This window comes from Triticum urartu, chromosome 1A (genome assembly GCF_056163025.1).
Source record: "Triticum urartu cultivar PI428250 chromosome 1A, HENAU_Tu73, whole genome shotgun sequence".
Lineage (NCBI taxonomy): Eukaryota > Viridiplantae > Streptophyta > Magnoliopsida > Poales > Poaceae > Triticum > Triticum urartu.
Genome location: NC_141873.1, coordinates 461,507,662 through 461,530,669, shown reverse-complemented (window position 1 = coordinate 461,530,669; position 23,008 = coordinate 461,507,662). Strand labels below are relative to the sequence as shown.

At 45.9% G+C, this 23,008-nt stretch overlaps 2 protein-coding genes and 1 pseudogene across 3 annotated transcripts; all 3 read left to right on the top strand.

Annotated features, from left to right (window-relative positions):
• The first annotated feature begins 244 nt into the window (after positions 1–244).
• On the top strand, positions 245–2,022 carry LOC147991696 (uncharacterized). The gene is made up of 3 exons (XM_087538770.1): positions 245–1,129; positions 1,213–1,344; positions 1,501–2,022. Exons 1-3 carry the CDS (start codon positions 245–247, stop codon positions 2,020–2,022), a joined length of 1,539 nt encoding a protein of 512 aa, XP_087394896.1.
• A 1,722-nt stretch (positions 2,023–3,744) lies between these two features.
• On the top strand, positions 3,745–7,379 carry LOC125518845 (uncharacterized). Its single transcript, XM_048683723.2, has 3 exons — positions 3,745–4,039; positions 6,083–6,333; positions 7,127–7,379. The coding sequence occupies exons 1-2, from the start codon at positions 3,946–3,948 to the stop codon at positions 6,292–6,294; spliced, it is 306 nt and encodes a 101-aa protein (XP_048539680.1). The 5' UTR covers positions 3,745–3,945; the 3' UTR covers positions 6,295–6,333; positions 7,127–7,379.
• A 6,273-nt stretch (positions 7,380–13,652) lies between these two features.
• On the top strand, positions 13,653–17,184 carry LOC125518840 (MADS-box transcription factor 21-like; annotated as a pseudogene). Its single transcript, XR_015603951.1, has 7 exons — positions 13,653–13,853; positions 15,570–15,651; positions 15,930–15,994; positions 16,082–16,181; positions 16,295–16,336; positions 16,471–16,512; positions 16,627–17,184. The product of XR_015603951.1 is annotated as an MADS-box transcription factor 21-like (transcript).
• The last annotated feature ends 5,824 nt before the right edge of the window (positions 17,185–23,008 follow it).

The following is a 23,008-nucleotide window of genomic DNA, read 5'->3' as shown; positions in this document are numbered from 1 at the left end:
AGACCTTGTCACGCACGCCGTTGGTGCCTTCTCTATCATGGCCAGAGTCTCAGTCATTCAGAGAAACTGCTCTTTCTGGTTGACGACGGTGTATGGCCCGGTTGACGACGCCCTCAAGGATTCCTTTCTCGCTGAACTGGTTTAGACAGCTCCTCTAGTAGGGCAACCATGGCTTATAAACAGTGATTTCAACATCATCTACAAGGCCAGGGATAAGAGCAATCTAAATCTGAACAGGAGGATCATGGGGCAGTTCAGGAGAGCAATCGATTCTGCAGGCCTGAAGGAGATAAAATGCAAGAACAGGCGCTACACCTGGACAAATGAGAGGACTAACCCGACGATGGTGAGCATTGACAAGGTGTTTTGCAACACAAAATGGGATGATCTCTTCCCCTCGCACATGCTCATGGCCGCGTCAACCGCTTGCTCCGACCACTGCCCTCTCCTTTTAGCAGACGCGGCTGCGCCCAACAGGAAGGCCACATTCAGATTCGAGTCTTTCTGGCCGCGGTTCCCACACTTCCGGGAAACGGTCGAGTGGGCCTGGCTGCGGCCGGTCGACTGCACATGTCCCCTGGCCAGACTGAAGATCAAGATGCAGCGAGTGGCCCATGATCTGAAGATTTGGTCCAAGTCATTGTTCAGCGATGCAAAAGTCCAGTTCCACTTGGCAGCAGAGATCATTCTCAGGCTTGACGTTGCACAAGAAAAGCACCATCTCACAACGGCAGAATCCAACCTGCACAAGAAACTCAAGCAGAGGCTCGTGGGGTTGGCAGCAATCGAGCGCGCGCGCAAAAGGCAGGCTGCAAGAATCACCTGGCTCCGGGCTGGAGACGCCAAAACTGCATTCTTCCAGGCCAAGATCAACGCGAGAAGAAGGAAGAACTTCATCCACTCCCTACAGACTGATTCGCACACTGCAACCTCGCACGCTGATAAAGCAGCCGCCGCCCATGATCACTTTGTTAACCTGCTGGGCACCAAGCGGGATCGCGGCTGCGCAATAAACTGGGATGGAATTGACCTGCCCACTGTCAGCAATGCCGGCCTGGATAATCCCTTCACCGAGCAGGAGGTTTGGGCTGCTGTCATCGCCTCGCCCGCTGACAAGGCGCCGGGGTCGGTTGGTTTCTCGGGCACTTTCTTTCGCACCTGCTGGAGCACAACCAAACATGATATCATGGCCGTATTTGATCATTTCTACAGCCTAGGGGGGGCAACTTCTCAGCCCTGTTCTCTGCCACGATCGCTTTACTGCCGAAGAAAGACGGGGCTTCATGCATGCGCGACTTCAAACTGATCAGCCTCATCCATTCGATCGCCAAGCTGATCTCCAAAGTACTGTCTATGTGATTGGCGTCGGTCATTGGGACGATCATTTCCCCAGCGCAGTCAGCTTTCCAGAAGACGAAGTGCATCCATGACAGCTTCTTATTCGTTCAGAACACTGTATGATCTCTGCATCGCCTAAAAACCCCGGCCCTGTTGCTGAAGCTGGACATTGCAAAGGCGTTCGACAGTATCTCATGGGAATTTCTTCTCGAGCTGCTTGATAAAATGGGCTTTCCGGCGTGCTGGCGCGATTGGGTAACCCTGCTCCTCTCCACGTCATCGTCCTCCTGCATCCTGAATGGCGTCCCGGGCAGCGCGTTCATGCACCTCTGCGGGTTGAGACAAGGCGACCCCCTCTCCCCGCTGCTGTTCATCCTCTGCATCGACCCCCTGCACCGGCTCCTTCAGGCTGCAACCGCTGCAGGCCTCCTGACCGCGGTGCCGGGGATGGGCGCGCGCATGCGCACCAGCCTCTACGTCGACGACGCCGTCATCTTCATCAACCCAATCAAGCAAGAACTAGACGAGTTGATGCTCATCCTGCACCTCTTTGGTGAAGCTACAAGACTGCGAGTGAATTTAGAAAAATCTTCAGCCATCCCGATTGCTTGTGAAAGCATAGACCTCAGCGCGATTCTGCTTAGCTTCAGGGGGGCGTCGCAGCGCTGCGCACTACATACCTAGGGCTGCCGATCACTGTGGGAAAAATTAGGTTAGTACACTTTCAGTTCATCCTTGACAGGATACAAGCGCGGCTGGCCGGTTGGAAAGGTCGGCTCATGCACATCGCTGGCAGAAGAGTGCTGGTGCGGTGCGTCCTCTCGGCCATGCCCACCTTCGCCATCACGGCCCTTCGAGCACCGAAACGATTCTTCAAGGACGTCGACAAAGCAAGACGGCGCTTCCTATGGGCGCAGGATGAGGAGATCTCAGGTGGAAAATGCAAGGTGCGCTGGTCGGCGATCACCTCGCCGGAGCGCATTGGTGGGCTGGGCATCCATGACCTAGACAAATTCGCTCGGGCGCTGCGCTTGCATTGGCTCTGGTACTCCTGGATGCGACCGGACCGTCCCTGGGTCGGCTCGGGCACTCCTTGCGACGCCACTGACCAGGCCCTGTTCGCGGCCTGCACCGCGGTCACCATCGGCAACGGCACCACGGCCTCCTTCTGGCACTCCACCTGGCTAGGAGCTAGGCCTCTATGCCAGGCCTTTCCGGCAGTCTTCGCGCGCTCCATCAGGAAAAAACGTTCGGTCAGGGACGCGTTGCACGAGGACAGATGGGTCCTAGACCCGCGGCACGGCGACCACGAGAGCATCATGCCCATGGTGTTGCAAACGGCCAGAGAAATCCGTGCAGCCAACATCACAATGGAAGACGGAGTGGAAGACACGATCAGATGGACGATCAGCAGCTCAGGCCAGTACTCGGCGCGATCAGCATACGACATCCAGTTCCCACCTTCAGCCGCTGCAGAGCCCACGAATTTCAGAGGATCGGTCTAGAAAATCTGGGCGCCAGGCAAGATCAAGATCTTCTTCTGGCTCCTGCACCTGGACAGGTTATGGTGTTGCGACAGATTGCAACGCCGCGGATGGCCCAACAACTACTTCTGCCAGTTCTGTTTCCGAAGCCTCGAGACCTCCTCGCACCTCTTCTGGGAGTGCCCGACCGCCGTCCAAGTCTGGGACCAAGTGGCCTCATGGTGCGGATGCAGCGCCCTGGCACATTCGTGCTGGAGCTCAGGAACAACAACTACTGATCAGGTCAAAAGGATGATCGACCAAGCCTCCCCAAGATTCCGTCGGGGAACAAAATCGCTGTTGGCCCTTGTTTGCTGGCACATTTGGCTTGCACGCAACGCATGCACATTCAGAGGAAAGACTGTATGCGTGAGAAGTATCACTGAGGCTTGCAGGCGAGACATGGAGCAATGGAGGATCGCTGGAGCGAAATGCATGGAGCACCCGTTCGGGAATGTACCGTGAGAAATAGCGCTAGTTTAGCACTGCTGCCTGTACGCAGGCCTGTAACCTCCCCCTCACCCCATGATCACTTGATCAACACTTGTTTTCCCGCCTTCTCTCTGCTTAATGAATGAAACGCCAGCCGAGCTGGATCTTTCAAAAAAAAAACATATGCTTTGAAGGTGTTGTTGGCCTCTTGGATTTTTTTTAGGGAATCTTGGCCTCTTGGATGGCTATCTCGACGGCTCGCTAGATACGTTCCCAAACTTCTTTTCAGAAGATTTTTCTTTGAGAAGATACGTTCCCAAACTAAACACCCTTTCATTACAACCCGCTGGCAGACCCCCACCGGGGCCCACTGGCAGCGGCACGGAGACGCCGAGAACGACCGCCCAGCTGTGCCTGTGCGTGCAACGGAGCCTTCGAGGGCAAGAACGAACAGCGCGTCCGGTCGACACCCACCCACCAGACGAATAATAATAAAGCAAAAACACCGCACCGAAGGCGAACGGCACCCAAGCCTCCGACCTCACCTCCGATCCACCACCAACACGGCTCGAGCTCTTGGCGGAGGAGGAGGTGTCGGCAGCTTCGTCGTCGCGGTCGCCAGGCAGACGCAGGCGCGGGAAGAGAGGCGGAGATGAGACGGCCGCTCGGCGCATGCGGCAGCAGATCCAGCCCGGCCGCTGCTTTCCTCCTGGCCGCCGCCGCGATCTGCGCCCAGTTCGCCACAGGTGCGTGCTCCCTCCGGCCCCGCTCGATCTGCTCTAGCCCGCCGGGATCTGCGAGGGGTGTTGGAGATCTGGCTGAGGGGCGTCGCTTGGGATCGGCGAAGAGTCGCCGGCCCGCTGATTGGGGGATTCGGGATTCCGTTATTATCGTCAAGTGCAGAATTATTATGGTTTGCGAGTCTATTTAATTATGAAGATTTGTATTTAGGCCGAAGAGCTCGCGATATCCCCGTGGCAGTTTCACTTATTTTCATGAATAAATTCACCAGTTTAACCGTAGGATCCTGATTTCAGTCCAATACTTTTGGCCTTTCGCCTCAGGTCGATTGGATTGCTGTAGCGTTTCTCTTGGAAGTCGAAATAAGAAATTACATGGGACAAATAGGTGCATGCGCTAGAGTCAGCTCCTTGCTATCGATGTCGAAACTATTTGCGGAAAACGCGTGCCGAAAATTAGAGCTGTTAGTTCCAGATTGATGCATCACACTTGGAGCCTCTGATAAATATTAGCATTTCTCTGCTATTTCCGCCCCTTATCGAGGTGACGATCAAGAACTAGCAAAATGGCTAACTACTGCATAGAAAGGAAACTGCAAAAGCAAGATTCATATGTTGGGCACACCACTTTATTATTTGTCGCGTTTTGCTAGGACTGTTACAGAATTATTGTCTCTGAACCACATCACTGGCTTTAGTATTGCATTGTTTTTATTGCTTTTACAATCATTTCTCTTCATGATAAAAGCCAAGCCATTTCATATCTATTAACTGTTTTTTAGTCTAGAGCAGCATAGCCCTTGATAAAGAGGAAGTTTAATATAGAACCATGTGTCATATGGGTGGTTATGGCCAGCTCCGACTCAATTATTTTACTTTAGTGTGCCCAAATTATGGTAAAGCGTTGTGCCAAAATGTAGCGGTCTCATGCGGTCATACTTCTGACCATTACTTTATAGTAGCTTCAAATTGGAAAGCAAAACTAACTTCTTGCTCTAAATCATAACCATTGCATACTTTTGGTGATGCAGCCTAAGTAGGATGCAACTTGCTGCAGAACCGAATAGTGTAATAGAGTTGTTAGTAATGTAGCCCCCCATCTCTTGCTACGTTCACTTTGTTCCTTTGCTGAGCGGATTTACCAAGTTTTTTCTAGCTTGATCTTTAAATTTCCCAAGAAAGATAAAATAGAATTGTGCTAGCTATACAGTTACTGCAAATTATTGTCGGGGCTGGGTTTATTTATCCCAGGTTGTCTAGAAACATCTGAACCAACATCATAGCATAAGTCGTGATCAATTAGCATCATGTCTGAACAATCTCAGTTTGTTCTTTTAATGTACTTTGTAGGGTTTCCATTTAAACAACACGATGATTCAGTAACTCAGTCACTTATGATAGTTTGTATGGAAATCAGCCAAAGTCAGCCAGGTTATCATAGGATTTGTAGCTTGCCAGCTAGTAAGATCTTGCCTGTACTGCTTGCCACTGGGAATCAACTAGAAAATGTATCTGGTATCCAGCAGGTAGCAGTTGCAAATGGTTTTGTGCAAGTTTCATACATAGTGATGGTTATGTATGCTAGCACAGGATAGCAGAAATGCAGTTCAGTTGGATGCTATAGCGCAAGATTCATTGATCTTGAAGCAATAGCCGTAAAAGTGAGAAAACGTTGCTGTTGAGAACTGGGTGGTAGCCCAGTGTTGGAAGCGCTGTAGTGTGTCCACATCGGTCTGGGTTTAACTCCCGGTGGGTGCGGAATTTTGCCGCTATGGTTAGATTTTGTGTGATCTGTTTCCTGTGCCTCTCATTTCCTTCTTAACCAAAAAAAAGAAAAAACGTGGGCAGGGTTCCTCCGATGATGGTTGCTTTTTTTTTTCTGTTGAGAAAATGATGCTGCTGTATTGCATTGTTGTTCTATTTTCAAGGTCCTAACGTTTGTTCCAAGCTTGGGGCACACATAGATTGAATAAACCACTTAAGTTATCCATATGCCCAAGTACACACTCAAGATTTTAGATCACTGAAATGTATCTACGATGTTTGCAGGACTAGCTGATGATGCATCTAAAGATGAGTCAAAAAGTCACACTGGCCAAACAGTTTTGTTTGTCCTGCTAGGAATTGGTGCAGCCGGTCTGTTGTCATTCTTCCTTTTCAAGTATTGGCAGAAGAAGAAAAGAGAGGAGCAACATGCACGGCTGCTGAAGTTATTTGAAGAGGATGATGACATTGAGGTCGAGCTTGGCCTTAGAGATTGATAATCTTCTCTGTACAGCAAAAGTATCTTGGCTGACAAGGTATATCTATCACTACGGCAGCATATATGATTGATGTAACGCTCTGTATATTGTAGTACTTCCTTTGACACTTTGATTTCGTATCTACATGTGTTTTTTTCATGTACTTAGTCCTGTGATGTTTCATTGCCTAATGTGCTCACATAAGTTTCCCTGATCTTAATCTTAATGCTGGACTTCAGTTTTTTCGTTAGTTTTAATTAGTTATTGGTTGAACAGTTTTAGACCAGCAAAAATCTAGTTGAAGATAAAAAGGCCAAAACAGGTGCTTGCCTAATGACGATATATGGTGTTTGGGCCTTGGGGTACCTATGTACACAATCATTTTAGTAGTTTAACTACACAAACTTCTTATGATGACTATACAAGACATTAGTTAAATATTGAAAAGTTAGACATTGCTCGTAGCCTCGTATTATCATATTACGCGCCAAAAGTTTTGGCAGATGCAAATATTACATGTTCAAACCAAATAATTTTGTGATTCATTGACAACCTCTTTTGATTCCAAGCAACATTCCTTCTCGTGTACTTGCATGCATGCGACCAATAAAATCAATGAGGATATTTACGGTACATGATGCCACACAATTATGTAAAGGCATAACCAGTTTGATTATCCTAAATAATGGTACATGATGCCACACAATTTAGTGGAAAATGTGTGAACTTGTCTTGCGTTTGAATCTAAACAGCTTACATAACCAATATGTCTTGAATTTAGTAACAGAAAATCTGCAGCACAAGACATCTTTTTTTACTCTTTTTTAATACAAATTCTCGTTCTTGACAGGTTTTGCTGGCAGATCATCACATCATCTTTGTGTTAATGTAAAGAATTTGTTGTATTTAAACTCAGACAGCCTACCGAGGAAGGTCTACTGTACCTTAGTTTTATATATGGTGAATATCTTGACATTCACGATCCATGAAAATAGCTCTACAAAGTGTCAAGGTTTTCGAAAACATTCTTTTGTTGCAAAACAGATTCTGATATATATACACCTCTCTAGTAAAAGGCATAACCCAGCCAGTGATTTCTTCTACTGTAGCATGCTTCCTGGCTGTATTGCGTATAGCACATGGGGGCTCTGGGTTCTGTTTAAGTTCTGTATGCAACCTTTTCTTCTACTCGATGCTTTCTGGTGCCATACCACTTTTACTTACTTTTAGGGTCTTACTGGATTAGCCTTTTACTTTTAGGGTCTTACTGGATTAGCCTAAGGCATCCGCTCAAGATTACTGTACTTTCAATGATATAATGATGATCATACCTAATCTAGTGATCTGTTTCTCTGCGCCCGGGATAGAGCAGTACCGCTTAATGGAAATGGCTCAAACCTGTTATTTTTTGCTCACTGAAAAGGAACATAGATGATTCGTGGTGTTTTAAATTTAGTTTGATCTGAAGCAGGGTTGCCATATGGACTAATTTTCTAAATGTTATGCTTTTGCTGCTATATCATGAGCATGCCAGTGAAAAACGAAAAACTGTTAAGGCATGTGACAGAAATTAACCGCTTTCCATTGTTCAGCTCATGTTGAGCTTTGATGTTGTCTTCTCAAAATGTGTGATGCCCATGACCCCTGTATGAACAAGCCAGTATATGCATGTACTGATGCGGACAACATATTGCGCATGGCCATGGCTTGAAAGCAATGATTCGGTGAATCATTACGGATATCTTTCTTCTTACCTGAAACAAGCCCAATGCTCCTTTTGAGCCAGGGTCTCTTTGAGGCCGACTTTGTAACATCGTCTCTCAAGATAAACAACGGGCTGGCAGGGTAAATGCAAAGGGGGCCTGCATACTTCTATACAAAAGGCCACAACGTGTGTGGTCCATCGATCATTGCTTGCATGCTGCCACCAGGAGAAAAACAAATAAAGTAGCAACAGCTAGTGAAGTGAGTGCAGCGATTCGGTGTCTAGGTGCATCTGCAAAGCAAGTTCAAAATAGAAATATTCAAAACAATCTAATTTTTTCCGGTATCTAAGATGCTTGAATGCGCGATGTGCATGCAGAAGTTGGTGTTGCACATTTAAGGAGGTCGTTGCAAAAAAAAAAACATGAAAAAAACATTGAAAAAAAATCATTGTTTGGACCTGATTTTCCCCCATAAGTCCTCGAATGTGTAAACATCCAGAATTTTTTGGATTTACTGGTTATCGGTTGCAGATGAGCCCAAGCTTAGACGCGAATTACCACTAGTAAAGATCACGATAACATGACATGGAGTTTCTTAGCTCGAGCCCATATGAACCCGGATGAACAGTAAAATCATAAAATAATAAAAAAGCTAAATTTTTTTGTGACAAATATTAACAAAAGTTTTCAATGCTTGCAAAGTTTCATTGTGAAATAACATTTGTAGAAGCCGTGACCAAAAAAACAAAAATCAATGCTAAAAAAAGTGTCACTTTCAAAAGCACTTCGGAGTGACTATTTTGTTTTTTCGCCACGCCTTCTACAAATATCATTTCACGTTGAAATTTACAGGCGCACAAAACTTTTGTCAATGTTCGCCACAATATTTTTTAAAATTTGTTTTCATTTGTTTCGATTTTAGTGTTAATCCTGAGCTCATTTGAGCTCGGGATCAGAAGTGTACTTTTCAACGAAAACAGTTCCTTTCCCTTCACCACCAGAGTGTTCCAAACACAATTACTCTCTCTGCACGTAGCCGGTGGGTGGTGCTTAACCACTTGTTTCCTCTTTTGCCCCCTCATCTTCGCGCAGTGGCATCGCCCGAATGGCCACCACCCGGGCACGCAGAGCCATGCATGGTGCCGATGGATGGATTCGATCAAGCGCGCGCGGGCGCGGGTCGCCGTCGCGCTCTTGAAGGGGGTATAAATGGTTGGTCCCGGCGTTTCCGATCCGGGGCAGGGGCTCCCGAAACGGAGCTGCCTCACGGCAGAAGCAAAGCTCCCTGTTGAGGAAGAGATGGCAATCCGTGCGCCTGCGGCCCGCTGGCCGGCTTTGCGCCGAGATGGGGAGGCGTGAACGCCGTGGTCCTCGCCCTCGATAACGGAAGCCGCGAGAGCGACGGCCACGACTTGGATCGTGCTGCCGGTAGCCCGAACAAAGTTAGAGCAGATGCCCATGGCGCTAGCGGCCATGTGCATGCACCTCTCTCCGAGTTAGGATGGTTAGTTGTGACTGCCGCGGTCTGGATAACCTTACCTAGCTCGTGAGAACGATCACTTGTGTTGTGTCTCTCCGGTCTAGATGTGCGTACACACGTAGAAAAAACAACAAGCACTTGAGCCTACATCATCGTCTTGCATGCACCCACCCTTAGCTAGATATGTCAAAGTAAGATGATCTATATGTGTGATAAGTACCTTTCTTGAATGTTAGTTGTGTTGATGCACTTGACCGACTTCGGAAGACAAATTAGGCTGCGACGGATATGTTCATTTTTTCCTGTCATGTTAGTTGTGTCACATGTAGATAGTTTGCTTTGCTTCCCTACACGACAGAAAAAAAATCACATTGTTACTTTGCGACTGATCATGTGCATTTTTCAAATGTCATTTCGCTGTCCGGGTGGAGTTTATGCCCCCTTGTAGTGTCGCCCATATGTCTTGCGATTGGATGATGTGGCTGTTTTTCAATTGGATGATATATACCTTGTGTTGGTAATTTTTTAATTTTGCAGAAACACTTTTTTCTTTCATAGGGCGAAGCTTGCTTCTCGGCCACATAATATTTGCTTATGAACGCATTGGCTCCGCATCTTCGTACTGGGTCGAGGACTTCAAACACTAGAGGATCACTGGGTGTTGTTGGCAGTGGCGTGTGATCAGCTGGAATGGTCCTTATCACGTTTCTCTTCTACTTCTCTTTTCCAAGTGGCTTTTCATCGGCCATGTCCCGTTGATATTGTCTTGATGTACAAGTGGTTGTGTGCATCCTAAATGCAAAGAAACAATAAAAGCTCGAGTTATTTAAAAGAGCAATGTTTGCGCAATTTTGAATATATGATTCTCACTTCAAAACTTTGATCAAGTTAAGTAAAGAAGCTGACATAAACAACATTTCCCTCATATGGCCAGGGGAGTTTGGGCGTGCATGGTTAAGCGTAGTTGCCAAGTAGTGGCAGACACATCTTTTGTAAAGATCGCGTAGGGGTTAAGTCATTCCCTTCCCTGGTGCCCATGCATGTACTCCTGTTAGACTCCGATTGTGGCTTATATGTCCTTGATGTGTTCTCTTTGTACCGAATGCCGAATGATGTTACTTGTACTTTAATAATATAGATGTATGCATCACATTGATGGAGAGGCAACCTCCTTCTGAAAAAGGACGACTCAATAACCTTGCATCATGCATGCACCCTTGGGGGATTCGCTACAAATGTCAAAGTAAGATGATCTATATGTATGACAAGTACCTTTCTTGAATGTTAGTTGTGTTGATGCATATGGCCTACTTCCTAAGACAAAATAAGCAGCTACCAGTAGCTTCCTTTGTTTCTCTAGCTATAAAGAAAAAAATTCATATTGTTTGCGACTCCAGTCTATTCATTTTTCAAATGTCATTTTGCTCAGTCTATGTGGCGCACTTGGCTTTTATTTTTCAGCCAATTTTCTTTATTAACTGTCAAAAATCCCTTCTATATGAAAAGACAAAGTTCATGGTGGTTGCTCATTAAAACCCTTTGTGGTGTTGCCAATATGTTTGGCCGTTGATCGCGGAGATTATGCAAAACATTGTGGGCTCTAATCCACAGTTTGAGACAGCTACCATTTGTTGATAATTATGATTTTTTCAGGAACATGCATGGTTGTCTTTGATAAGAGGAAAGGTCTCTTCTATGGGATATTTACACCTATACATATCATCTCCCGTCGATATTGTTTCCATGTGTGATTTTTCTTGTGTGCCTCCTAGATGCGTAGGCCGAGAGTTGAAATCTTATGATTGTATCATCTATTGATGTGGTTGCAAAGACTTGTGGTTGCAAAGACTCGATAAAAGCTTGAGATTTTAGTTATCTAATAAAAGAGCAATGTTTTTCCCAATTATTAACGGCAAAATTTTGATCAAGTTAAGAAAACCAGAGACGAACATCACTTCCTTCCTTAATATGGCCAGGAGAGTTTGCCCATACATGGTTAGAGCATCTACAAATCCGGCCTCTTAAATGCCCGCGGACGTGCCTAGGTTCGTCCGTGGGCAATGATCGGGCATCCCTTAAAATTTCATCTCTGTATATGAATACTTCATACTTCAGTCCCTAAGACCATACAAACCATGCAAAGTAAACATCTACGTAGTCGTAGATCAACTAAACCTAAGCTAGACTACTCGTTGTCATTGGAGATGTCCACTATCTCCGTTCCGGGCTCCGGGTACGTGGCCAGCAGATGCAACTCCGGCTCTACGGTGGCCTCCATCTCCACTTCCACCTTGTCGAAAAGCACGTCGGTCTCCGTCGAACTCCGCCATGGCGTCTTTCATGGTGAAGCCTGCAACCGGCACCGGCTCCTCCTCCTCGGGATCCGCCACCTCCATGGGCTTCGACTGCTGCTCCCCTCCTCTTCCTTATCCATGTCCTTCTCCTCCGGCTCCGGCGAGTCCGGAGGCAGGCCAGCTGCGATCCGGGCGGCGCACCTCACCCGGATCTCCTCCTGAATCTGGAACCGGCGATCTGGCGTTAGCATATTGTAAGTCATCTTCTTCCGCTCGGAAATGGCGGAGGCGGACGACGAGGGAATAGGGAGACAAAAAGATATGAATGAGCTCAGGCTAGCGACGCGGAGAGGGAGGAAGAGGATGTGGCTAGGGCAGGGGGACGCCGTCCGGCTTCAACATCCAGACTTTGGCATCGGGCGGCGAGTTGGAGCGACGCGACGAGGCGTTCACACTCCCACCGGAGAAGACGCCCGACGGGCCGTTGGGTTTTCAGGCGATTTCGTGTGTGACCCGGCTGTCAGTTCGATGTGGCTGACGTTCCCGGGCCTCAACATATCCGCCCTACATTTAGGCTGGATATGAGGGGTGGTGGTCAGCCCGGACGTTTGAGGCCGGTTTGAGGCGGGAGGGTTGAGTTTTTCAACCTGTCAGTGACCGGCCGGACCGCCCGAGCGTTTAAGATCAGTTTGAGGCGGTCCATTATAGACCCTCTTAAGCACATAATAGCTGTGAAGTATTGGCAGCCTAAAGAGATTGCGTAGGGATTAAGCTCTTCCCCTTCCCCCGGTGTCTTCCAGTTATGGTGGAGATTATTTCTCACGACGCACATATTCATGGTCTTTGCTATGTGACTGCCGTAAAAAAGAGCTCGTCACGTTAGAAAAGTCAGTGAACTCCGCAGGCACGCCACACACCATACCACTCTCTCCTTCCTTCTTTAAAAGGAAACCTTGCTTGGCTGCAGCTTCACCCCCCCCCCCCCCCCCCCCCCCCCCCCTGTCCCGTCCATCACCTCCGCTTCAGGACTGGACTCTGGGTACGGTCGATCGCTGCTTCGTCTTCCTTACACCTCTGCCTAGCTCCTCAATCTGCGGGGCTTCTTGTTCCGGAAACGGGAGAGAAGCCCTCCTTTTCACTAGATCTCTTTCTAGCTCTTGGTCACATGTAGACATCTTCATATTTTGGGGGTTTCAGTCTAGGGCTTGCTTTGAGATCGATCTCGGCGCATGCAGATTCCTGTTGTTTCTCTTGTAGCTCCGGTGATTTTTGTTGCAAGGAGGTCAAGCAGTTTAATTTCCTCTTGTGTGTGTTTGGTTCCCTCTCTCTTTCTTGGAATCTCTCGAACTTTGTGTGTAAAAGCTGTAGACATACTTTCCCTCTCGACTTGGTTTTATGCATGTGGTTGTGTGTTTCTCCTTGCACGCAGTTGCTTGCATGCGTACCAGCTAGCTCAGGATTAGCACAAGGTTTCGGTGCATGTTTCAGATCTATCTACTTTCGTTTCGAGGGTAGATCTATGAAAGATTCTATCTATCTACTAGTACTACGTATAACATCTTTATTTTTCTTCATTTCTTTGCATGATATTCTGTTCTTAATTGTTTAAGCTCAAAATTTTGTTTTTGCGCACAACTAGATCCAGCCAATAGTACTAGACTTGATTCAAACTCGTGATTTAGGCAACTGAATTTTGGTCTAAAGGTTCAGGCTAACTGCGTCCTAATCAAGTTCATCAAGGTCTATTATTCTCAGCAGACGTTCAACATCAACCCACGATCTATAGACTACACACTATACATGCATGCAACTGTTAATTTTACTGTTTTGTTCCCGTCCTAATTAAACTCGATCTCATCAGTATCTTTAAGGCCATCTTTGTTGTATTCTTTCAAGGTTAGAGTTGCTTGCTACCATGGGGAGGGGGAAGATCGAGATCAAGAGGATCGAGAACACGACGAGCCGCCAGGTGACCTTCTGCAAGCGCAGGAACGGGCTGCTCAAGAAGGCCTATGAGCTCTCCGTCCTCTGCGAAGCCGAGATAGCCTTGATCGTCTTCTCCGCCCGCGGCCGCCTCTACGAGTATGCTAGTAACAGGTACGCATGGGCACGTAGCCACCCAATATCCGCCCGAAAAGAAGCTTGTCAAGCTAGACGTGACGTGATTTCGAGAAGCTAGCATGCTACTTTTTTGGATTAATGTTAGTTTCTTCCCTTTCTTTTGGTAAAATTTGAGTTCTGAATTTTTAGTTGCAATGATGTGCTTGTGTTTGATCTGTCTACCCCTATATATGTCTGCGAGGCCATTGGTCAAGCATGCTGTTTTTTGCATGCACGGGGGGATGATCAATCTCATGCGTGTCCACTGTCACACAAAAATGAACTCTAGAAGTGCTTCTATTTGGTCCAGGATTTTAGAAGGAGAGAATCAGAGAAAGTTCATTTCGAACCTTCAAGTATTGCCTAAGGTCCGGTTTAATCCCAGGCTATTAACCGTCTGGGTGTAATAACACTAAGAATTAAACTAGACCATGTCATATATGCTTCTGCTGTGTGGATGAAATCAAATGACTAGAGGCTGTATGGTCAGCTGACCGCAGATTTTCTTTAGCAAGATTATGAAACAATTTTTTTTAATTTTTAACAAGCCGGGAAATTGTGCAAAATGTGTTGATAATCATATGTATTCGGCGCGATAATGTTTGAGTCCTGGCACAGCCACTGTATGTAAGGACCTGGTATAAGCTAAACTTTAGTTAGCTAGTCTTTAGATGGAAAATGATAGGGCCAGGTGCATTGGGTGAGTTCACCCATGTACTGATGTACAAGCTTTGAAAACGTATACTATTTGGTGATATACGACCCATAAATTTTGGCAGAAAATTGTGTATTTTCATGCTTCACCCAAAAACAAATATGTGTACGTTCAAGCAGTACTGCATTCAAGAAGTATGTGCTAGGCACAATACTTTATTTTTGTAGTGCACCAAAAGTAATAGTGAGCAATTTTTTTAGTAGGTTTGGGCACTTCATCAAATGCATTATTATACTAGTATAATTTAAATTTCAACGATATACTGTAGTTCTAATGGTGGAATAATACTAGTATCACACTTTGGCAAAAAAAAAACACTTTCTGGAACAACGCTATAATTTGAACGCATCATTGTTGGTATAATTCATCCCTTCTCATGAATTAATTGATGGCAGTGTACACTCATTCCATGGCTTGTTACTATAGTCTGCATTTGCCTTCTCATTTTCATTTTCAAAGGTATAAAGAGTTTTGTTTAATTAAGATCCAAGAGTACGTATACGTATACCTTCAGTTGTCTTTGCAGTCGCCGTATACGTACGTGTGACCATGCGTATAATGGCTTGGATGCGTCAGCACGTGCAGCAGCCAGTAGGCATGGCATGGCACACACGCCCCTGAAATAAAGGGTGGTTTCGAGTTTCGTTCATGTGCACCGGGCAGGGTGAGATGTGGATGTGGATATGTACATGTGTTGTCATCAACAAAGTAAATGGGTGCAGTGCATGCATGCTCGGTCGATGGTTGCATGGTGAAGGAAACCCAGGTTGGCTCTTCCCGCCTGCTCCCTTTCCTCTGCCGTGCTAAGGGTGTTAAAGAGCTCCTCCACTCGAGATTCAGATCATCAGATGCATGCACGCACGCACGCACATGCCTCTTTCTATGTCTCTCTCTATATATTTTGTTGTTGATGAAATTATAGGATAGCTTAATTTGTAGTACGTACGTAGATCTAGGCTGGCTAACTGTCCTTTTGTGTTTCTGAATATTCTGTTCAGCACGAGGACGACGATCGACAGGTACAAGAAGGCTTCTGCAAGCGCTTCTGGCTCTGCTCCAGCTATAGACGTCAATTCTCAGGTGAGCGGTTCTGTTTGCAGTCCCAAACACGCTGTTTAACTTGTGATCATATGGATTACGTTTGATTCAGTACAAAACACAGCTCACGGCGTTCTGAAAATTCTGTCTGACGAACCAATGCCCGCTAGTACTATATAACTGTGTCCGTACCGTCTGCAGATGTGTGATCGCCTGTTGTAGATTAACACGCTTGTAAAATAACAATAGCTATCTGATGTGGTCGGTTAGCTACTAGTAACTGGTTCCAGTCGATTTACTTGATTTCGTACGTACACCAGCAATACTTTCAGCAAGAATCAGCGAAACTGCGCCATCAGATACAGTCCCTGCAAAATGCAAACAGGTATGTACGTACGTTGGAGTCACCAGGCCGAGGCTCACTTTCTCATCCTTTGATCATCACCTAATATTTATACTTAATTTTCTTCAGGAACCTGATGGGCGAATCCGTCGGCAACTTGACACTGAAGGAGCTCAAGAGCCTGGAGAACAGGCTCGACAAGGGCATCGGCCGGATCAGAGCAAAGAAGGTGATTTTTGCTTTGTGATTAACTAGTTACACACTTACATGTACAGTACTAGTTTTCACCGTTCCAGTCATCAATCAAGTTAACCAATATCCATATGCACTTTTGGTCGCCAGCACGAGCTGCTGTTCGCGGAGATCGAATACATGCAGAAGCTGGTAATTCATCCATCCATATGCATATACCGGTTGACTCCATTTCAAAATATGATTATCCTCCTGGTGCGTTTTGGCTAATCGACCCTTCCTTCCTCTTGTTCATCGCTGCACCATCCATCCATGCATGCACGCAGGAGGCGGATCTGCAGAGTGAGAACATGTATCTCCGAGCCAAGGTACGCACGGCACATTCCTGCATGCTTCTCAGTGTACTGTAACCAAAGATCGTCTGGTGTTGATCTCTAATAGTTGTAATGTGTTGCTCGATCGTCGGCCATGTATGCAAGCAGGTGGCGGACGCGGAGCGGCTGGCCCTGGCGGCGCCGCCGCCGTCGTCGGGCGGGGCGGAGCTGGAGGTGCTCCCGACGTTCGACGCGAGGACCTACTACCACCACCAGGCAGTGAGCATGCTGCAGGACGCGGCGGCGGCCTCCTCCTCCTCGCGCTACTCCCAGTCGTCCCAGGCGGCGGCGGCGGCGGCGACCACCGCTCTTCACCTCGGCTACCAGATTAAGGGGGGCCAACTGAACTGATCGACCGCTAGCTAGCTCCACTCGGCGGCTCGGGACGCGCGCGCGTCACGGCGGGAGATAGCACCCGCGCTGTCGACCGATCCATGTCCTCTACTAGTTCGATGGGTTTGCTGGATAACCTACGTACGTCTACTTTATTACCACAGTACTGTATTGCGGTATGCTACCTAAATAATTGCGTGATGTGTGCGAAGCGAGGAAGTGTATGTAGTACGTACGGGACGTGGCTAGTGAGTACGAGAGCGTGTGCGTATTGTGAAGAATGACCTGGCCTTTTATATATCACATTTGTGAGCAAGTGCACTTGTGCGTCAAGGCTAGATAGGGTCTTACATTTTATGAGTGATTTATATAGCCAAGTATTACTATTTTTCAAACGATTAAAATTACACAAAAATGCTTAATTAGTATATGTGGCAATGAAATTTGAAGTAAATGACCTGATATTTCAATATATCAAAGAAAATAAAACACACTATAAAGACGAATGTCCTTGATATAGTAAAAAAATTACATTGAAGACCTTGAAGTTGTCATCTCTAATTCCACCTTCTGTATCATGACGACTTTGCAAAAGATCAAACCTGCACAAATTTGATTAAAGTCCAAGGTTTTTACATATAAAGCAGAGCGAAAGCCTGTTTCAAAAGGGTTTCGACCCGCGACCTGCCCCTGGTAGGCTCGGGTGAACAACCACCAGACTGATGATTATTCATGTTTGGATGACAAATATCTATATCGAATAAACAGGGACCTAAAAATAAATTTAAAAAGAATGTAACCCGAAAAAAGGGAGCACCGTGGCTCAACCATGTGACCTCGTGGTCGATGTTAACTAAGATTACCTCCAGGCTATGACAACACAACATGTCATGTAGGAATAAACATTTTTCATGTTGTTATTCCTTCTTGTTCTATGTAAGAAAACAAATTATATTCTTGTGTTTGTGACATTTAAAAAATGCTTATGTGTTACAAAAAAAGGTATGCGACATTTTAAAAACGTCTAAACATTGTAAAACATATGTGTCAAAAAATAGACATCTGTACATATATTTAAAAATATGTTAACCATGTATTTGGAAAATGTTAAACATAATTTGAAAAAATTATATTTTTTGACGTCTATTTTTTTCAAGTATACATCTAAAAACATTTTTGTAGACGTTTAATAGTTTTTGAACATATGATTTACATTTTTTCAAATACAAAATTTTGAAACTTTTTGCAAATAAGTGTTCAACATTTTTGGATGGTAAGAAACACTTTTTGATGGGACAAAACACTTTTTAAACTACGTAAACATTTTTGTACATTGTACAAACATTTGTAAAAATGTCATGAACAGTTTTTTGAAATGCGTAAACATTTTTAAATACAATGTATATGTCTTTTTAAATGCACAAATATGTTTGACAATGTGTAAACATTTTTTTAAATGTCACGTACCTCTTTGTTGTAACACATGAACATTTTTAAAATGTCACAAACATAAGAATATAAGTGGTTTTCTTACATAGAACAAGAAGGAATAACAACATGAAAAATATTTATCCCTTTTGGACATGTTGTGTTGTCAAACACATTTCTTTTTAAATTTATTTTTTTGTCCATGTTTATATGATATACTCCCTCTGTTCCTAAATACTTGTCTTTCTAGGCATTTCAACAAGTGCCTACATACGGAGCAAAATGAGTGAATCTACACTCTAAAATATGTCTACATATATCTGTATGTAGTAGTCATTTGAAATGTCTAGAAAGACAAATATTTAGAAACGGAGGAAGTAGATATTAGTCGTGACATCAAAACATGAATGGCCACCGATCTGGTGGTTGTCCACCCGAGCTTACTAGGGGCAGGTCGCGGGTTTGAAACCCCACCATCACTTGTTTTTCATTTTATTTTAGCGACTTAATACGTAAATAAAAAGGCAAGTCCTTTTCTACAAATCTATCATACGACAGTCGCTGACAACGGACCCTGGCCACGCTCGCATGCCACGTAGGCCACGGATACATCCGCATACGCGAAATGTGATCGTATATAAACGTCCGTCCAAGTTTAATGACAAAAACACCCTAAATTCACTTTGACACATGGGAGCATATGCTCTTGCCACTGAAAAGTATATTTCAAAATGTCAAAATTTTCCAAACATAAATTTGACGTATACATTTCAATATTATATGTGTGCACGTCAAGTTTTATGAAAAAACCGACATTTTATACGCCTTGTGTAAAAAAGACAAAATAATATCTCATGAAAAGCCTTTCTTAACACTAAATTTTGTCTTCTTTACATGTGACACAAAATTTGTTGGTTTTCTGCAAAACGAGTTTCTATGCACCTAGAATATCGAAATGTAGTAGGGAATCATTTTGTAAGAATTTTGCGACATTTCAAAAAATGACTAAACACATTTTAAAAACCAGGAACATATGCTTCCATGTACCAAAGCACCTTTCTTCAAAAACACGTATTTTATAAATTTATGCACCAAATTGGTCGTCGTCTGCCGGTGTATTTACCTTCAAACTGCATTGAGCGCGTGCACATGTTGGCGTCGAACTGGACCGGCCATGGGATGCAGTGCGTGAAACAGACAGGAGCCCAAGCCTCGCCGTAGTACGTGTCAGGCCAGTGCAATGTGCATGCGGATGCGACCGGACATACCCCGGGTCTCTGTTGTTTCGGCCGGTGGAGTGCTGGACCCCCGGAGTCCGACACGTGCCTTGGTCGGTCGCACCTGATAGGTGCACGTATGCCTGATATTTAAGTACTGGAGCCCTTTTTATTTAAAATAAAAATAACAGACAGAATGAAGAAAAGGAGGATAAGCTGAAGAAGAAAACGTTCACTTCACCGTGTGGTGTGTGGGTCCCGCAAAGTTTTATCGTGCTGAAGCGGACTAGCCGGACAGCGATTTTTTGTCAAAAAAGACCACATACGATTTCATATTGACAAAAAAGACCATCTACGCACCGTATTAAAAAAAAAATCACTTACGTCATGACGGCAGGGCCGGCAGCCGACACATGGCACTTGCCGCCACAGGCGCTGGCGGCGGGACCTGCCGCCCTGGGCGGTGGCGGCAGCCCAGGTATATAACCGGTTCTCGAGCAAGTAACGGAACAAGAAGAGGCTGGTGGCCCCTGCCGCCACATGCCATGACGGCAGGTTTGATGCGTGCGACGTGAAAATGTCTTAGTCCTCGCACTGCCGCTGCATGAAAGTATTTACTGGCTGCTGCACGTACATTCTGACGCATGCAGGCCATTATATGCATGGTCATACGTATACGCGGCAACAGCAAAGGCACCTGCATGGACGTACGGAGGTAAAAAGTCTAGCTTATACCAGGTCCCAGCCAGTAGTGGCAAACATTGCACGCAGCCAGCGAGGATCTAGAAGCTCTACAGATGGAGAGATGCGGCCGGAATAACACAGCTATCCGCAGGCGCATTGTCGCGCGCAGCAGCAGCTGCTGCCGCCTACAGGCGTGGCGGCGGGGCCCACCTGGCCTCACCCTGTTCTGTCACACGGCACCTGAGATGAAAAACCTGTTGCCCCGAAACTGCCGCCTGCGCTCATGGCGGCATGTCCCGCCGCCGGCGCCTGTGGCGGCAGGTGCCACGTGTCGGCTGTCGGACCTGCCGCCACCGTATATGTGGTCTTTTCTGTCAATACGCCGTGCAGGTAGTCTTTTTTGTCAATACGAATTCATACGTAGTCCTTTTTGACAAAAACTCGCCGGACAGCCGGTGTGAATACGGCCGGCCGTATGGGCAAGTCTCCCCGTGACGGGTGGTCTATCGGGCGTGGGGCCAATGGGCCATGTTAAAAAGAACTCTTTTGTATAAATACTCTCTCCGTTTCTAAATATGACTATAAGTCTTTTTAGACATTTCAATATAAACTACATACGAAGCAAAATGAATAAATTTACGCTTTAAAATGTGTCTATATACATTTGTATGTATGAGAATATGGAAGGAGGGGGGGGGGGGGGGGTGGTGGTGAGAGTTTTCCACAAGTGACCATGATGATCATGAAATAAACTTGAGGTGAGGCAAGCATGAACGTCATCAAGCTCATGTGAAATGCACATGACAGAGTGTATGATAGGCTTTCTTAGTTTTATTGGTACCAAGGTAGCTGATGGGACTAGATTATACGTTTGATAGTCCTACTATATAGAGGGGTTGTCCGACGAGTAGCTTCATGCAAAGAGTGTTCAAACCTTTGCATGTGTTGCACTTTCAATTTCTGTTGATCTTGGATGGTTCTCTGTTCTAGGACATAGAGGTTGTAGTTAGCTTCAAAACGCACACAAGATCATTGAAAGCGGAATTTTGTACTAGTAAGTTATGTCTTTTTGGGGGAGATTTAAACCAACTATGCAATTTTTCCTACTGGTTTGTCCAGTGTTCGCATCGTCCGCGCTATCATTCGTGGTTGCTCGGTTTGGGGGTTGGACTATCCAGACCTTAACATATGGATCGTCCTGTTATACTTGCAAATTTGCGTAATGGCTAATTTGCTGAACTCTAATTATAGGGTTCTTCTTCCCCAACTAGAGGGAGCGTTGGGATCAAGTTTTCCCCATTTTTGCGAGGACGTTAGCCCTCCCTAAAAGACATAATCTCCCATCTAAGTGAAGGGCAGGTGGTTAGATCTAGGACTCATTTGTTGACCTCCTCCTTTGTTCCTCTCCTCTCTAATCTCTTCATTGCATGAGTTGTTTTGGGTGAGATTTACGAGAGAAAGGGAGAGGGGGAAGAGAGAGGGGGGAGGGGAGGGGGAGAGAGATAATTTGATCATGAGTTTCTTTCCATTCTTTTTTCCATCAGTTTGAGATGTCTGTGTCCATTGGTTCGAGTGAGAGTTTGAGAGCTTGTTACCTTTATAGGCAACCAACTCCTAAACAGTCTGGGGGCATTGGTTTAGTGACCTCTTCATGAAGTTTTTTAATAGGCTTGCGTTGTGTTGTTTAGTTGTTATGGAGCTTGACATCTCCTAAGTGGAGGAAGAAGCTAGCCATAGTGGATCGAGTGGCAATCCCTCGAGAGGATAGTGACTCATCGAGAGTCCGCATGTATCCGTATGAAGAGTAGAATATTGATGGACATTCAAACTCAGAAAATATAGTAAATTTTTTTCCTCGAAACCCTAATACCCCTTGGCGGTGACTAGGGTTCGGTTGACTTGACGGCGCCCGCAGATCTCATCGGCGGGGCGCACCGGTAATCCACGGGACGATGGCTTTAGCGTCCATTGGGAACGGACGATGAGGTGGCGGCGCTCTCTCTCCCCGCTCGGCTTGAGCGCAGATGGAGGAGGCGCTTGGAAAGTTGGATATCTCCGAGGAGGAAGCGACACCTTTGGTGATCGATGACTCCGACGATGGTGCTCCGCCGAAGTGACTTCTTGCGGGCAAGGTGTTGTTCAGAAATCTGTTCCACATATATACAATCTCCAATGCACTCTGCCCTACCTGGGGAAACCCTAGAGGCATGTTCTTCGTCCTCTGGGAGAAAACATGTTGCTGCGGAATTTGAGTCTAAGCGTGATCGAGACTGGGTCTGGGAGGGGTCTCCATGGTACATCAACAAGCATGCAGTAACCCTGGAGGAGTTCGAGGAACATATGCAACCTTCATAGCTTAAATTTGATAAGCTACCAGTCTGGGATCGGGTAGTGAATCTACCCTATAACCTAAGGAATGACACTCGAGGCCTGGCAATAGCTCGACAGATCGATAAGACTGCTTCTGTTGTCCAAATTGATCCTGTGGGAGGTTTCTTATGAGCAAGGGTAACTATTGAGGTACAAAAACCTCTCCGTAGATGGATCTTGATCAACTCGGCAAAGAGGAAGAGTATGGATCGCTATGACATTGAATATGAGCAAATCCCACACTTCTGTTTTTCGTGTGGCCGACTGGGTCATTCAGATCTCTTCTGTCCGACTCCTGGGACTAGGGACGAGAAGGGCGATCTCCCGTTCAACTCCTCCTTACGGGCATCGGAAGATCGCAAGAAGGCAAACTTTGGAGAGAACCCGACGAGGGATAGAAACCGTAACCAACAGAGCACAAGGGAATCCCAGTCGTTGAGCTCTCAGTAGAAGGGAGG